General features: G+C 39.3%; 2 protein-coding genes and 1 pseudogene across 2 annotated transcripts; 1 reads left to right on the forward strand and 2 right to left on the reverse strand.

The window, feature by feature from the left end:
• Positions 1–5,259: 5,259 nt before the first annotated feature.
• On the forward strand, positions 5,260–7,143 carry DEFB127 (defensin beta 127). The gene is made up of 2 exons (XM_047770184.1): positions 5,260–5,308; positions 6,890–7,143. Exons 1-2 carry the CDS (start codon positions 5,260–5,262, stop codon positions 7,141–7,143), a joined length of 303 nt encoding a protein of 100 aa, XP_047626140.1.
• Positions 7,144–10,983: 3,840 nt separating this feature from the next.
• LOC125121870 (lupus La protein homolog) lies at positions 10,984–15,162 on the reverse strand (annotated as a pseudogene).
• A 262-nt stretch (positions 15,163–15,424) lies between these two features.
• Positions 15,425–17,578, reverse strand: DEFB128 (defensin beta 128). The gene is made up of 3 exons (XM_047770185.1): positions 17,409–17,578; positions 17,133–17,233; positions 15,425–15,788 (listed from the first exon to the last, which is right to left on the reverse strand). Exons 1-3 carry the CDS (start codon positions 17,576–17,578, stop codon positions 15,553–15,555), a joined length of 507 nt encoding a protein of 168 aa, XP_047626141.1. The 3' UTR covers positions 15,425–15,552.
• Positions 17,579–17,846: the final 268 nt, after the last annotated feature.

Raw genomic sequence — 17,846 nt, forward strand, 5'->3', positions numbered from 1 at the left:
CAACTATTATGAAAAAGACAAAAAATGAGTGTTGGTAAGGATGCAGAGAGGAATTTCCATTGTGACGTGGTGGGCTCCAATATCTCTGTGAGGGTGCAGGTTGGATCATTATTGGCCTTATTCGGTGGGTTAAGGGTCCAGTGTTGCCATAAGCTGCAACATAGTTCACAGATGTGGCTCAAATATGGTGTTGCCATGGCTGTGGCATAGGCTCCAGGTACAGCTCCAATTCAACCCCTGGCCTGGAAACTTTCATATGCCACAGGTGTGGCCATTTAAAAAAAAAAAAAAAAGGATGTGTAGAAAAGGGAATTTTGTGCATTGTTTCTGGGAGTGTAAATAGTGGTGCAACAATTATAGAAGTTCCTCAAAAAAGTAAAAATAGAACTACAAATGTAGGAGTGACCTCAGCATTATATCAGTTTAAAACACTCTTTGTCTCTCCACTTCAATCTACAACCAGTAGAACATCCTAACTCAAAAGGTACCTCTCCTCAACACACCAGGATATCAGAACTCCATATATCTGTACATCTAAAGATGGGAGGTACAGAAACACATAGAGGATATGGAATCAGGAACAGCAAAGGCATTGCTTGAAATCCAGGTCCCCCACCAGCCATGGCAGTTAATCCCACAGCCCCAGAGAACCTGGTAGCAAAAGGGAAAGCAACACACATGACATCCTCTTCCTGGCTGCAGTATTGCCCACAGCCACAGAGAACCAGGCAGTAGCAGATATGGAGTCTGTGACCCAATCTCTCCAGCTTCAGAGGTGCATATTATGGCCCGACAGCTGCCCACAGCAGTGGTACCCATTAACCAACAACCTTGGTCAGGGCAGAGACACTTGCTACTCAGAGCCTGAGACCCAGGAGACTCCATATGAAGCAGAGGCATAGACCATTCTAGTGCCCCAGGCAGCAACCCCAGCAATGCCAGCAATAGCTAGGCACCAATGACTTTGAGATATAGGCAGCAAGAATGAAAGCATTGGGTTGACACTTCTGAAAAGGCAGTACTAATCCCCAAATATAACCAGAGGTAGCTCAGGTAAAAGAAACTAAAATTTTGTGCTATATCACCACCTGCTGGAAAATAAAATATATATTCTTCTCAAATGCACCTACTGGAATGTAAAATATACATTCTTTCTCAAGGATAAACCAAATGTTGGGACACACAACGTCTCAATAATTTTTTTTTTAATTTAAACCCTGTCAAGTATCTTTTCCAATCACAATAGAATGAAACTAGAAATCAACTACAAAAAAAATCTGGAAAAATCATTAATGTGTGGAAACTCAACAAAATTGCTACTGAAAAGTTATTGAGTCAATTAATATATCAAAAGAGAAATCAAAAAATACCTGAAGACAAATGAAAATGAAACTACAATATACCAAAATCTATGGGATGTAGCACAAGAAGTAGAAAGAAGTTTATAGCAATACAGGCCTACTTCAAGAAACAAGAAAAATTTCAAACCATACACCTAAAGAAACTAGAAAAAAGAACAAGTGAAGCCCAAAGTCAATAGAAGGAAGTAAATAATAAATGTCAGATTGAAAACAAATGAAATAGAGACTAAAAATACAACAGAAAACTAAGAAACAAAACTGACAAATCTTTAGCTAGACTCACTAAAAAGAGAGAGAGAGAGAAGGATAAATAAAATAAAAATAAATGACAATGGATAAAACAAAAATATAGATTATAAGAAAATCTTATAAATAGATATATACAAACAAATCAGAAAATCTGCAAGAAATGGACAAATCTTTAGATTCATATAACCTTCCAAGACTGAATCATGAAGAAATAGAAAATCTGAATAGACTGATCATTAGCAGAGATTGAAACAGTAATCAAAATCTCCCCAAAAATACCATAAGTCCAAGACCAGACAGTTTCACAGGTAAATTCTACCAAAACATTCAAAGAATTTTCTTCCTCAAAATTTTCCAAAAGAAAATTTGAAGAGAAAGGTCATTTCCTAAATCACTTTATGACACCAACATCACCTTGATACCAGACAAATGTACCACAAAAAAAGGAAATTACAGGCCAATATTTCTGATAAACATAACGCAAAAATCCTCACAAATTATTAGTAAATCAAGTACAGCAATACATTAAGATGAGCATATGCCACGATCAAATGGGACTTATTCCAGGGATGCAAGGATGGTTCAACATTCATGCATCAATTACTGTGATACACCACATGACAAAATGAAGGATAAAACTATACAATCATCTCAATAGCTGCAGAAAAAACATTTATGATTTTTAAAAATGCTCAATAAAATGGGTATAGAAGGAATGTACTTCAACATAATAAAGGCCATATATGACAAACCCATGGCTAATATCATTCTCAATGGTGAAAACCTGAAATCTACCCTTGTAAAATTAGGAAAAGGACAAGGATGCCCACTCTCATTGCTTTTATTCTACTTATTCTAGGCAAAGCAATCAAGCAAGAAAAAGAAATAAAATGCATCCAAATTAGAAGGAAGAAGTAAAACTGTCAATATTTGTGTATGACATGATTTTACATGTAGAAAACCCAAAGCCTCCACCAAAAAAAACCCATTAGAAATAATAAACAATAATAAACAGCAAAGTTGCCATAAAGTTGTAACATACTAAAATCTGTTACACTACTATATACTAAAAATGAGCTTGCCAAAAGAGAAATTAGGAAAACCATCCCATTTACAATTTCGACAAAATAACATACTTAGAAATAAATTTTACCAAGGAGGTAAAACCTATACACTGAAAACTATGAGATATCATTGAAAGAAATTGAGAGAACAAAAACAAATGAAAACATTTTCCACGCTCATGGATTGAAAGAGTTAACATTCATTGCTGTGGCTGTGGCATAGGCCAGCAAATGTAGCTCCAATTCGACCCCTAGCTTGAGAACTTCCATATGCTATGGGTGTGGCCCTAAAAAAGGAAGAAGAAAGAATAGAAAGAATTAACATTATTAAAATGTCCGTGTCATAGTTCCCATTGTGGCTCTGCAGGTTAAGAACACAATGTTGTCTCTGTAAGGATGCGGGTTTTATCCCTGGCCTCATTCAGTGGGTTAAGGATCAGGTGTTGCTGCAAGCTGCGGCATAAGTCACAGATGTGGCTCAAATCCAGTGCTGCTGTGGCTGTGGCATAGGCCTGCAGCTGCAGCTCCCATTCAACTCCTAGCCCAGAAACTTCTATATGCAGCAGGTGTGGCTATAAAAATAAAAGAAAAAAGAAAATGCCCATATTACCTAAAGCAATCCACAGATTCAGTGCAATCCCTATCAAAATCCCAAGGACATTTTTCATAGAAATAGAATTTTAAAATTCTAAAATATATATGAAACCACAAAAGACTCCCAAAGCCAAAGCAATCCTGAGAAAAAAAGAATAAAATCACACTCCCTGATATAAAACTTTTATATTACAAAACTATAATAATCAAAACATCATGGTATTGGCAGAAAAATAAATACATAGAGCAGAATTGATAACCCAGAAATAAACCTATAAGTATATGGACAATTTTTGCTCATGCCATTTATTGTTTAACCCTAAGAGGACTTGGAAAAGAGGCTCTCAATGGGCTCAATCTAGGAGGTTTTCCTGGCTCATAGACTCCAGCAGCAGGAGACAAATAGACAATACACCTATACATGTGCAAGCACACACACATTATTGAAGTGGGAGTAGAGAGATAATTTTCTAAGATGTTCTCTTAATGTTATCTGTGGGACAAAGGAAGGTGAGTTTTCTAATCAAAGAGTTGGTAAAGACAGTTCAGGTTAGCTATAGAATGTTCTCCCCATTGTACAGGCAATACACTTTGTTAATATGAATCTTTCATCTTCAAAACTCAAAGACCAATTTTTCAGTCTTACCTTCTTTATATTTCTCTCCCTATCTAGAATAAAGTCCACAATTTACTTCAATAACTCCCTGGCCAATAACTAGGACTCTTTCGTTCCTCTTCTTTTAGTCATTTAAGTTCTGGGGCACACGGCAAACCTGTATCAATCCACCTATTTGTTGTATACATTTCTGCATTTAGATAGATATGTGTTGCTGATGGAATTACACAAAAGAATACATTGATACTACTTAAATTTATGGCGATCCATCTCAACTAGTTCATGTACACTGTCCAGAGGCTGTAGAATTGCTTAAGGCAGTGAGAGGTTGTTAAACTAAGGGTAATAGAGGTAGTATATCTCCAAAAGCTTATTCCATAGATGATATCAGTGTTCTGGATGGGATCTAAAATGAACTGCCATGATTCAACAGGATTTCTAGTTCAGTCTTAGACAAGAAATGACTGAAAGCAATTCAAAAGAAAGTCCGTCAATATTCTGCTAAACTTTCAAAAGAGTTATAAGGCCTTAGAAATCAAAGCCTGCATAACAAAATCATTCACACCATTCTCTAAACCTGCACTAAGAAGAAATGTGCTGTTAAAAGAAGAACAGTCTCCAGAAGAATTCTCTCCCAATCTCTTCCAATATATCTCCACCCAGATTAATGGACAGGGAATCTTCACAGAGGGTAGAGCAGTAGGAATATAAACTAAATAATTCTCTACACTGGCAGGAAAGAAACCTTTGCTATTATGGTCCATCAGGCTGATGCTTTATGCTATGTTATCTCTGTATTTTCTCCCCTTTTTGCTGTTTCTAAATGAAATTTATAACATAGTCATGATAATATCCCTCCCTCATTGAATATTGTTTGTCTGAGAGAAATTACATTTAGTTAGGATGCGGGGATCAAAATTGGCTACCATTTGGACTAGCTGATGTGATAGATACAACACCCAGTGACCTAGACTCAGCTGAATGGAGTCAGTGGGATAGGCTTCACTTATTTTATGACCTTATTCATTCTTAAAAGAGTACAGATTTGCCTTGGTGTATCTGGGCAGACAGCCAAAGTAAAGAAAGCACACACTCTTCTTACCAGCAGTCTACAGCCTACAGAATGGCATCAGGTATGATGGGATGGAACACACTGTGTCTTTGAATTCCTTGTGGGAGTAAAGTAGGTAAGCAAATTTCCTGTGCCTGCCTACATGATGCAAAATCCATAGTTCAGAAGTTTGAGGGCACGCTTCGTATTATAACATCTGTTCTGGTTCAGTGCATAAGAATCAAAGACTCTGAACAGGGTGACCCAGCGTGCAATTCACTGGACCAAGAGCTTTGGCTGCCACCTCCTCTGGGAAGCCTGGCCATGAGGCTCCTCTTGATCATTGCAATTCTGCTGTTCCAGAAGTTCACAGGTAACCCAGAGATTTCCTGGGGCTCACTCAAACCACACTGGTGCTATAGTGGAGAGCATAGCTGCCTTTCAGGGGCTCACACAAATCAACAATGAGACGGAGTATTTTCAAGAACCCAAGGGAAGTTTATAATTCACAGTAGGAAGAGATAGGGCCCTAGGGATGGCTAAAGTCTATCCAATGTCATAAAAAAAATTTCCCTCTTCCTGAGCCCTTCTACCATAGTATTGTTCTTAAAAAGGAGTACTCACAGAGCTGAAAAGAGCTCATAATTTCCTCTGGGAAGGACTCATTACAGAAAGACCTAAGCCCAATATCTGGGGATGACCTTGTTTCTTTAGATACAATTTTTACTCTAGTAGCCATCCATATTTTCTTCCAATCTGATACTGTATACATTTTTTAATTTATTATATTATGGTGTGTGAATAGTGGAAGAAGAACAAACTTTGGATTCAGGTAGGAAAAACATGCCTTAAACACCTACTAGTTTATCAACTTTGGATAAAAAGTGAAGACTCACTGAGCCTTAGTTTTCTCGCTTTGTAGAGAAATGACACCTGGTTCGTGGGGAATTTATTAAATGATAGAACATTCATGAAACTTCTAGCAGAGCGCTTGGCATATACTAAGAACTTAAAAATTAGCTTCCTTTCCTCTTTAAAAGCCAACATTTGTCCCTTATTACAGGAATAATAATGACCTATCCATAGCTCCTTAAACTCCTAAGAAGCAAAAGTGTCTCTAGAACCTGTTGCTGGAGGCAGCATCTTTGTTCTCAGTCTTCATGCTCTAGGGTTTATTCCACAGGATAGTACAAGCCCTGAGGCCAAAATCTGAACATCTTAACTCTCAGATCATTGAAAATATTTTAGTGATTTAGGATCACCAAAGGAAAGGAGACCTATCAAGTTGAGTAATGGTCTAGAGGAATTCTTTCCTCTGGAGGTAGAAAAAGAATGAGGAGTCATAGAGTGATAAAATAAGTCCAAGATTATTGTGATGACATAGAAACCGAAAGAAGATGTGCATTGGCAAAAAATGTACAATACTGAGAAGTAATAGGGGAGGAAGAATGTTGAGATACAAAAATATCTGACTGGACCAAAAATAGTCATTCTTGACCATGGTAGCCAGTGTGAATCCAAGAAGAGAATTTGATTCAGACATAAATACATTGTAACAAATTATTGTTTTCTGGGCAGTTGTGAGGAAGTGGTACCCTGAAAGCATTCAAATAGAGGCAGATTTACTGAGATTTTCAGATGGAGCACAGTTCCATAGCCTGAAATCAATGATTTAGCGCCTTTATTTTCCTAAATAAGATCTCTTGCTCTTGGTGAAGCCCATCAGATCTTGGATGGAAGCCCACAACCTTAGAAGAACAAAATATGGGTGATCAGTTAGACATAAACACTGAGGTTTACCCTCTTGCAGAATCCTCTGTGGGATATTACTGGTATATGCTTTGTGGGTCTCCGATATACCTTATTCCTGCCAACATCCCTCTGTCTTCCCCATGACCTAAATTGCCTTTCATCTCAAACACTGACCTTGTTCTGTTTTTCTTTATGTGTACAGTAACTGAACAACTTAAGAAATGCTGGGGTGAATATGTAAGAGGATACTGCAGGAAAATATGCAGAACAACAGAAATACGGGAAGTACTATGTGAAAATGGGAGATATTGTTGTCTCAACATCGTGGAAGTGGAAGCACGTAGAAAAATTACAAAACCACCTCGTCCAAAGCCATTGACATATGCACTTACTTTTCCTCAAGATAATTATGAAAATGAACACAATTATATAAGGCACAAGAAAAAGTCTATGTAAATCAAGTTCAATTTTCTGTTAGTTTATATCTCAACTTATTCCAACAAACTAAGGTGACAAGATCCACATATTCTCCCTTCTGGTTCTTAGATCCCCAGAATGACCTTAAAGCAGATTCTAATAAAGCTCATTGCCAGTTTTCTGACTCATTTTTCCTTTAACCAGAGATTGAACCCTCAATACACTAAAAGATGAATTGATAAGGGTGGCTCAGTAATTTTCCCTGAAAGGGGGACATAACCAGTACACTAAAAATCTGTAACACGGAAGAGTAGAAGAAGCAGCTCAGGAAAGCAGACATGTAGTTCAGGAGAGGGAAAGATGAAGCTGAGTATTCAAGAAAATTTGTGAGTGAGTTTAGGATGCCTTGTGAAATGTGTAGGATCTCAACAGGTGAGTATTAGTAGAGAAGACAATTTGAGTGAACAAAATAAAATCAACAAATCGGAAGAGATTAGAAAAAACAGGACATTTTAGGAGAATATAAAATGGTTTATTTTTATTATTTATTTATTTTTTGGCTTTTTGCCTTTTCTAGGGCCGCTCCCGAGGCATATGGAGTTTCCCAGGCTAGGGGTCTAATCAGAGCTGTAGCCGCTGGCCTACACCAGAGCTACAGCAACTCAGGATCCGAGCTGCATCTGCAACCTACACCACAGCTCACAGCAACGCCGGATCCTTAACCCACTGAGCAAGGCCAGGGATTGAACCCGCAACCTCATGGTTGCTAGTCAAATTCGTTAACCACTGAGCCACGACAGGAACTCCCGGCACTTTGGTTTAAGAATAGAGTATCCAGAGAGTTCCCGTGGTGGCACAGTGGTTAAGGAATCCGACTAGGAACCATGAGGTTGCGGGTTCGGTCCCTGCCCTTGCTCAGTGGGTTAACAATCCGGCGTTGCCGTGAGCTGTGGTGTAGGTTGCAGATGCGGCTCGGATCCCGCGTTGCTGTGGCTCTGGCGTAGGCCGGTGGCTACAGCTCCGATTCAACCCCTGGCCTGGGAACCTCCATATGCCGCGGGAGCGGCCCAAGAAATAGCAACAACAACAACAACAAAAAAGACAAAAAAAGACAAAAAAAAAGAATAGAGTATCCAAAATTGAACTATGGAGAAGTCTAATTTCTTAATTTCCTGTGTAAAAATGGTGAGCTGGGAAGATGAACAGGATTCCACTATTATGGTACTTACTATATAAGGTAGAGGAATACACAAACATAGGACTCCAAGACAAAGGTTTTTATTTGTTGTTTGTTGTCATCATTGTTGGTTAATTTGTTACCACCAGTAATGCATCCTTTTGGCGCCTGGGGCCCTTTGGAGTCTGGAGGGAATGTAAAGGATCTAGGAACTGATCTGAATTACCGTATCGTATGAGATTTTATTGCTGACATAATAACAATCCATGTACATACTCCATCTAATTCTTAAAGATATACATTTTGAATATGATTAACATGAAAAATTTCCTTTCCAAGCACTTTTCACACCTATGTTCCGGTTTTGCTTCTTATACTATTTCACCCCTAAAATCTACCGTGAATTCGTGGTATGTGTTCTCTTAATTATCCTCTTATCTCCTGTTCTAGGGCTGGGGCGGGGGAATACACAAGATGAGCCCAGAGCCCCTTGCAGTGCCACCAAGTAACGATGTGCTTTAAACATCAGAAGGATGGGACATGTTAATGGGACATAGGAGTCAGTTTGAAAGAGCTGAATGACCAAAGGTGGGACAATCTGAGAAATAGAATAAATAATATAGCATTGGATTATAATATATCACAGAAATAAATATTGAGTCCATACTGATATGAATAAATAATTAAATAAATAAATTGATAAAAAGAGATTTTCTGTATAGGAGAATTCCAAGTGATCGTTTTTTAGGTTTTAGAAAAATATTTAATATTTTTTAATATTAAAAAATTTTACTTATCACATTTTCCCAGTGAAATTAGCCAATATATTAAAATGAAACTACTCAAAGTACTTCACTGTCAGAATTTTTTAACAATTTTTTTACAATTTTTACAGAATTCTTCATTGTCAGAATTTTTTTTACAATTCTTCTGATAAAAACTTGGCAAAATTTGTGTCAAGATCAGTACAGAGAGCTGGAATATGTGATTATTATATGATTTCACCTTTAGGAATCTATCCTTAAAAAGTCATTTAAAGTCATCACAGATTCACACACACACCAAAAAATCTATAAGGTATTATTTATAACAGTCAAAACAGTGGATAGAACACACATTCAACCACTGGTGCAGTGGGAAAATCATATTTTAAAGCCATTATTAAATAGGTGGGGAAACAGGACATAGCATTGTGAAAACGAAAAGGTTGCAACATTCAATGCATGGTATAACTCTAATACCTATTACAAATGCCCCTTTCTATTGTATGTCTAGCAGAAGATTACAAAAAAGTTAGTCCCAATACATATAAAGTTTATCACTGAGTTAGAACTAAAACTGACTGACTGATACAAAGAAGCTGTATTGCAGAGTGAGGAAGCATGAACTTGGGAGTTCTCGTTGTGGCGCAACAAATCTAACTAGTATCCATGAGGATGTGGGTTAAATCCCTGGCCCTGGATCTGGGTTTAAGGGTCCTGCATTGCCAGGAGATGTGGCGTCGGTCTCAGATGCTGCTCGCTCAGATCCTGAAGTGCTGTGGTCATGGTGTAGGCTGGCAGCTGTAGTTCCAATGCGACCCCTAGCCTGAGAACTTCCATGTGCCCTGAGTACAACCCAAAAAAAAAGCATGAACCTTGGAGGCAGATTTATGGGCTTTGAATCCCAGTTCTGGTACTTTGAGAAAGTTACTTAATATTTTTGAATGTCAATTTCATCATTGCCAAGTAATGTATATAAATACTTCCTCCCCAAAGAGGTGGAACGTCACCTCCCTCTCCCTTGAACATGTGCTGTGCTTAGCAGCTTGCATCCAGAGGAAGGAAAGGAGCAGAAAGATCACTTTCCTGTGGATAAACCCTGATAAAAACATGTTTCAGATTTTACAGAGAAATCATGTCGAGAGCATGAACATGTGATAGGATGTGATGAAAATGGCCCTTCGTCTCTGCTATCTTCCCCCGAGAACTTATAACTCCAGCATCACAATAAGAAAAATATCCAAAAAACCCAAATTGAGTGGCATTCTGCAAAATATCTGACCAGTACTCCTCAAAATTGTCAAATGCATTAAAAGAAGAAATTTCCAAGAAACTGTCACACTGGAGGAAGATAAGGAGACACAACAAAAGGTAATGTAATAGCCTGCACGGGCTCCCAAAACAGGAAAAGGACATTGAAGAAAAGCAGTTATAATAAGGATAGAGCTTTGTTAATAACAATGTCCTTAACGGTGACACATACATCACGGTCACATAAAATGTTAACAACAGGGAAAACTGAGCAAGGAGTACACAGGAGCTTCCTGTGCCATATTTGTATTACTTTTCTACAAATAGAAAACTGTTCTCTGAATTCCCTTCATGGCTCAGTGGTTAACACATCTGATTAGGATCCATGAGGATGCGGGTTTGATCTCTGGCTTTGCTCCGTGGGTTAAGGATCTTGCATTGTGGTGAGCTGTGGTGTAGGTTGCAGACGCAGCTAGGATGCTGGCTTAGGCCAGCAGCTATCGCTCTGATTCGACCCCTAGCCTAGGAACTTCCATATGCCGCAGGTGTGGCCCCAAAAAGAAAAAAGAAAAAAAAAAGTGGACCTGATTCAATTTTCTTTTTAAAAGCCTCAGTTTTCCTTTTTAAAGCCTCTTAAAATCTAATTAAAATGAGTTTTAAAAAAAGTTTATGGACTACTGGTATCCAGCACTATTTCCTGTTTTCTTCTGTTTTGGTGCGGGTCCTTCTTTGTTTCAGCTCTTGCTCTTTTACTGGTCCCGCTGCATCATTTTCATCAAGTTCATCATCACTATCAAATTTAGTTTACTTGCCCTAAAACTGTACTTTCCCTTTTTCAGACCCAGCCTGGGCAGTTTTATTTCCCTTTCTTTTTCCTTTAAATCTGTGACCGTTTTACTTCTATTTGCTTAGGAATTCTTGTTGATCCTTGCTGGTTCTTTTCAACGTTTCTCATTCCACATCTCCTTCTAGCCCTTCCCACATCACTTCTTTGTTCCTTAATAGTGAGTCATCGTTCTTTGCATCTTTGGCTTTATCCATTGCTTCCTTAGCTTTTTCTCTAAATAGAACCATTCCCTCTTTTGCTCCTCTGACAAAATCTACCCATTTTATTTCACCATGACTTAAGAAAACATGAAAGCCTTCTCCACAGATTTGATCATCTCAGCTCCCCCAAAATTTCATCGAGCAAACAAGCTTTTCTGCTGGAGATTTCATTTCACCATTTCCCACCAACTTCTTTCTTCTTGCTCTTGTTTAACTCGTAGCTTACCTTCCACTTTATTGTGCTTTTCTCCTCTTCTCCCCTTCCTCCTCTCCCTTCTTCCTCTTCTTCTCTGCAAAGTAATCTTCCACAAAGTGTATTAGTGTATCCCTGCATTTCTTCTCCTGTCCACGGGCCTCAACAAACTTCTTAGCCGAGTCAATACTACCAGATACAGCAAATTTTAATCCCTTAAATACAGCAAATATTAATCCCTTAAATACTTTGTACAATGTTCTTCTTATCTGAATACATAATTCTTGGTCTTATCTTCTAACCATTCTTTTTGTCATCAAGAGTTGCATCAGTTGGGAAGATTTTAGCATAAACAGATCTTTTTTACATCATTTTTGTACTCATCAGTCACTTCAGGCAGGGGTTTGTTGGGAGACCTTCTGGTTTTAGTTTTACCTTCACCTACTTCCCTGAGTTCTGCTTTTAATTTGCTCAGCACTTCTGTTATGTGAAAGTGTATTGTTAGATGGTTTAATGTGTTGAATCCAATCATTATCTCCAGAGGTACCCAGCTTTCATTCAAATTTGATCTGTTTATTTAAAATCTTGACTCCTGGCAAACTAAAATCACCAATATAATACTCAATTTGATGACAGGTTTTTGTCTTCAGAGCAGCCATTTTTTTTCATTATCACCATGTTTAGCCACTGTGGCTCTTTAAGGACCCATTCCCCAGAGCCATGCCCGGTGATCACTAATAGTAACAGCAATACATGGACTCCCCAATGTCACTGCTGGTCTAACAAGTGTGAAGAAGATGGAGGCCATTTGGGGTTCATTTTTAAATTGGGTTATTTGTCTTTGTTTTCTTTTTCTTTTTTCTTTTTTTTTTTACAACTGTATCTGTCAGAGGTTGAATTGGAGTTGCAGCTGGGGTCTACACCACAGCCACGGCAACACTGGATCCAAGACACAACTGCCACCTACACCACAGCTTATGGCAATGCTGGATTCTTAACCCACTGAGCAAGGCCAGGGATTGAACCGATATACTCACAGAGACAAGAACAGGTCCTTAACCTGCTGAGCCACAATGGAAACTCCTATTTGTCCTCTTTATTATTGCATTGCAATCATTCTTTATATATTCTAGACACAAGTCCTTTATCAGAAATGTGATTTGTAAAACTTTCCCCCATTCTGTAGGTTGTCTTTTTGCTTTCTTCATGGTGTCCTTTGAAGCACAAGCATTTTAAATTTTGATGATATCCAGCTACTCGCTACACTTCCTAAACTTTTTAAACAGAAATAATTAAAAAATAAAGATAAGCTATATGCAAACAATAGGAAATGTGACGTGTGTTCGCAAGTCATCAACTCTGTTATGGAAATATGCTCTTTTGTATCCTTCGCCAGTATGATAATGCTTCGCATACACTTTTCCTCACTAAAGAATACAGATATTTTGCTAAATTTTTATTTTGCTACTTCAGAGTAGTTAACTGTATTTTGATGTAGCTACACACCACAATTCAGTTACCTGTAGCCAAGATAACAGGGTTATCTACTCTCTTGACAGGACCCATAGAAATAGGTTTGTTGCCAGACCAAACGTGGATCTGCTCACGCACATGCAGTGAAGCCAATCTACTGACACTGGGTTGTGGGGAAGGTAAATGCAGCATTTATTGCAAGACCAAGCAAGGAGTATGTTCAAAAGGCCCGACCTCCCCGATTGCTCTCAGGGAAAGGTTTTTAAAGACAGGATGAAGGAGAGGATTTGGGTGCGTTTGGTCAGCTTGTGGACATTCTTCTGATTGGTTGGTGATGAGGTAATCAAGAGGCAGCATCATCAACCTTCTGGTTCCAACTAGTCAAGGGTCTATGTGCTTTGCAGGCAGCGTACAGTTAGCTTCTTCCACATGATGAGGGTTTCAGTATCTGCAAAACAGCTCAAGGATGTGGCTCAGAAGATTATCAATTGCTTCGTAGAGGAAGTAAAGGTCCTTGACTTTGTTTAGTGGCTGAAATATTATCTTATCTTGCAGGACTGCTTTCCTTTGTTTCTGCGTTTTCTCACTTACGATTAAATTTGCTCTTTGGAACTCAGAGAAGGCCTAGGAGGCTAATGTTTTTCTTCAAATAAGGGGCAGGTGGAAGACATGGCAGGGAGGGGCTATCCTGGGAAAGTCCTGCTTGGTTGCAGGTTCCCCAAGGGAGGCTATGAGCAAATTTTCTAAGAAGCAGTGAGTGTTGGATAGGAAATGATTAATATCTCTGACACTTTTCATGAACATTGTCCAAGACTTGTGGAGAGATGGGTGGTCCCAAATGCTGGCATTTAGTAGAAACCTGTACCTAGAAGATTATGGCAATTTTAAAATGTTGTGAATAAATTTTTAGTTCTAAGTGTTCTTAGAATGTTCTAAGATATACCCAAGAAAAATAAAATACCAATAATATAGCCTTACCAAAGGATACACAACAAACACATGGGATTTTAATTTACTTTTGCTTATAAAACTAGGGTGGACAAACATCCCCTTCTCCTATGAGTATGGAGAGGATACAAGAAGAAGAATAGGGCGAAAGTCAAAGCAGAAGCCCAGGCAAAGTAGAACTCAAGGCGTAATTATCTGTTCTGTTCATTATACCCCATTCCCCCAACGCAGAAGACACTTTGCTGCTTGATCTGATACGTACTAAGCCAAAATAGATTCTTATATCTAATCTACAGATGGGTAACATATAGATTAAAACATATAGATTAAAGACAGTGGACAAGTCCCATAGTGAGTAAGTGGAACCTTCCCTAAAAATGCCTCGGGTGATTCACAGTGATGGAAGACTGAAAAAGAGAGGAGCTTGTGAAGTATTGCAAAAAAGAAAGAGCTTTAAAAAAAAAAAAAAACACTCCTTTAAGAATTAGGTTGAAATTGTCATATGTTAGCTTCCATAGTGATGAAATCATCAAAAACGAAATTCTAAAATTTTACAACCCAGTCCAGTCTTTGTTTGTTACACACTTCTCCAGAATTCTCAAAAGCCACAGCTACTAAAAGGAGGGTCCTTGTAGGCTCTGAAAACATTAGCATCTCCATCTAAACATTGGTTTCTCTGTCCTCTCAGGGAAACAATATGATGAGCTGTGCCCGGAGGAATAAGGCTCATTGATCTTTTTATCCAAGATGAGTAAATATTAATTCCATTATTAACACAACCATCACCTCACATGTTTGTTTTTGTTTGTTTGTTTGTCTGTCTTGGTGAGAACACTCTAAGTTCTACTCTCCCAGCAAATTTCAATTATACAATACAGCAACCATATTTTATGCTAGATCCCCAGACCTTATTCATCTGAATAGATAATTTTATAAATTTCACACTATTGAAACAAACAGACAATGCAATACTTTCAGAGATCCTAAGAGCAATATTTGCATAATCCTATCAACAGGGGGTTCAAATTGCTGCTAAAAAAGAAGATGGGCCATGCACATTAAATGAATTGCAACTGCTGTATTAGAATTATCACTAGCTGTCATCATTGCCCATGAGACCTGCCCCAATAACGGTGATGAAATTTTTTAAATGTCTTGCCTTCGTCTAATGAATTCTTTTGGTTGTTAGCAAAACCCTCTGCGTTCATCCACGCACACACAAAGTTGGGACATTCAGGTCTGCTTAGACCTAAGAAACTTCATTAAAAAGAGGAGTACTACCTGAAATACTAGGAAACAATATCTCCCATGAAAAATGGAGGAAGCTAACTTCCACTTCTAGTAACATGTTCACTTCATCTCTGTATCTCCAATGTTGCTAGTATAATGCCTGGAACTTGCAAAATACTCAGTCATGTTTGAGGTGTTCAAAAAATGAGTAAATACATTAACAAATACATCTAGGGAAAAAGCATACGACTTTATTACATGGAGACTCAAGTTCACAAGAGAATAGATAAATCTCTTGCCCTTGGCTGTTGGATTAGGTGGCATTTCTGACTTAAGAGGCGTGGAGACCAGTGGAACCAGCACTTGATTTAGAGCGGAATTGTGTTCACTGTGACAGTGGGTAATATAACATAGTCCAACTTCAAATCAGGCTTCGTTGAAGGTTGAGGTGGCTTTGCGACTTCTTGGTAGGTTTTGTTTTCCTCTTCATTAACACAACATAATTTTCCATTCGTACACGCTATTTCAAATATTTCGCCCATTCTGCATTTCTTCCTGCAGTAGCCTTTTATGTTACTAAAACATTTTCTGGGTCGGGCTGCCCCTGTGCACAGGAAACAGCAATGAACCAGATTAGTTCCCGAGGCAGAGCAAAAGAGTAATGTGGTGGCCCACAAACTATGCCACCACCCTGGGGTCCCCAAGTAAACCTTGTGCTAATAAGAGAAAACACGAACACCTCCTCCTTGAAAATTATCCCAAATTTGACATCCAAAACCCCAGGGTCCTCGCCAATGTCCAAAGTCAGCCCTCCATCAGCTCTACCCTCGTCCAGGGCTCCCAGACAGTACCAACTTGTCACAAGGGCACAATCCAGAGCCAAATTAACGCTTTAAAGAACATCACAGAACTTTGAAGTTCCCAGTGTAACTGGGTTTCACACTCACTGACACGGGCAGCAGAAATCTCCTCAGGGGTCTCAGCATTTATTACTGTTGAAAACTCCTTCCCTCATTCTGCCCTCATTTGGCCTCTGACTTGTTCATAACCTGGTTCCCTCTCCCTCTCTCTCTGTCTCCACCCTAACCTCCCCCCCCTTTTTTTTTTTTTGTCTTTTCAGGGACACACCCACAGCATATGGAAGTTCCCAGGCTAGGGGTTGAATCGGAGCTACAGCTGCAGGCCTACACCACAGCCCCAGCAACGCCAGATCATCAAGCTCACTTGACAGATGAGAAAAACTGATTTTCGAAGGAAATAATCAGCTCATCTCATACATGATAAAGACATAGTTTAACCTCATATCTACCTGACTCCAACGTTTGTACTGTTCTCCCTACTGTAATGAGAAGATAAAAATGATTTTAAATGGAAAAAGAAATGGCCAGGTTCCTGGGTGAAAACCATGTTCAATATTATAAAAATAATTCTGGGTAATGGGTTTTTTCCTACCTTTGGAGAGGACTTTGGAGGGTATAGCCCTGATTTCCTACCTCCCTCGATGCTATCTTCTAAGACACAGACTCAAGTCAAGCACCCAGGACAGTGAGTACTTCTGGTGATACTGGCAAGATATCAATGTCTTGTGGGGTTTTTGTTTTTTGTTTTTTTTTGTCTTTTTAGGGCCACACATGCAGCATATGGAGATTCCCAGGGGGTCAATTTTCGGGGTCGAATCGGAGTTGTAGCTGCCAGCCCACACCACAGCCACAGCAACACCAGATCCGAGCCATGTCTGCAACCTATACCACAGCTCACGGCAACGCTAGATCCTTAACCCTCTGAGTGAGGCCAGGGATCGAACCTGCCTCCTCATGGGTCCTAGTCAGATTTGTTTCCACTGAGCCATGACAGGAACACCAAGATATCAGTAATCTTGAAGACTCTGCCCCCATTTCTGTGCATAGTAACATTTCCTAGAATTTCATGGTACATTTGCACAAATTACCTTTGGATACTTCAAACAGCAGGATAATGAGAACCAGAAACAGCTTCATGGTTACAGATTTCCCAAGACAAATACGCAGCAGGATTTCTTTCTCCACTGATCTGTGTCACACAGTCACACGGAGTCTTTCCAGATAATTCAGAGCTTTGGGTGCTTTCAGGGTTCTGAGCTCTCATTTTAACCCACACGGAAGGACAGGAAATCCAAGTCCGCCCCCACTTTCACTCCCAAATATGGAGTTCAAAGTCACAGAATGTTTCATCACATCGCCCTTACTCCTCCTTCCTCAGGAAGTGAGCTCCAGAGAGCAGGAACAATGACTTCTCCACCTGGGCCATCAGCCCACTTGGGTCAAAGTTGGTGGGTCCTGTGTCCTGGTTTGGGTGGGACAGTCCTAGTTGATTCCTACTATTCCCATCTCCCACCCAGCTAGCGCCACCTTTCATTCACAAAGCTAACCCATTTGGAAGATTCATTGAATCATTCATCGAACATACACAATAAAAAATTTTTTTTGTCTTTTGTTCTTCTAGGGCCACACCCACGGCATATGGAGGTTCCCAGGCTAGGGGTCGAATCAGAGCTACAGCTGCCGGCCTATACCACAGCCACAGCAATGCCAGATCCGAGACACGTCTGCAACCTACACCACAGCTCACCAGCTCTTAAGTGGGATCCTTAACCCACTGAGCGAGGCCAGGGATCAAACCTGCA

Source organism: Phacochoerus africanus, chromosome 3 (assembly GCF_016906955.1).
Source record: "Phacochoerus africanus isolate WHEZ1 chromosome 3, ROS_Pafr_v1, whole genome shotgun sequence".
Lineage (NCBI taxonomy): Eukaryota > Metazoa > Chordata > Mammalia > Artiodactyla > Suidae > Phacochoerus > Phacochoerus africanus.

What these genes read in the sequence shown, in the direction of transcription:
- DEFB127 (XM_047770184.1), top strand. Translation starts at nt 5,260, where the DNA reads ATGAGGCTCCTCTTGATCATTGCAATTCTGCTGTTCCAGAAGTTCACA. An exon ending in GCTGTTCCAGAAGTTCACAG is followed by an intron (nt 5,309 to 6,889) that starts GTAACCCAGAGA and finishes TTATGTGTACAG; the next exon opens with TAACTGAACAACTTAAGAAA.
- DEFB128 (XM_047770185.1), bottom strand. Translation starts at nt 17,578, where the DNA reads ATGAAAGGTGGCGCTAGCTGGGTGGGAGATGGGAATAGTAGGAATCAA. An exon ending in CACTTCCTGAGGAAGGAGGA is followed by an intron (nt 17,234 to 17,408) that starts GTAAGGGCGATG and finishes TGTGTGACACAG; the next exon opens with ATCAGTGGAGAAAGAAATCC. An exon ending in GCTGTTTGAAGTATCCAAAG is followed by an intron (nt 15,789 to 17,132) that starts GTAATTTGTGCA and finishes TCCTGTGCACAG; the next exon opens with GGGCAGCCCGACCCAGAAAA.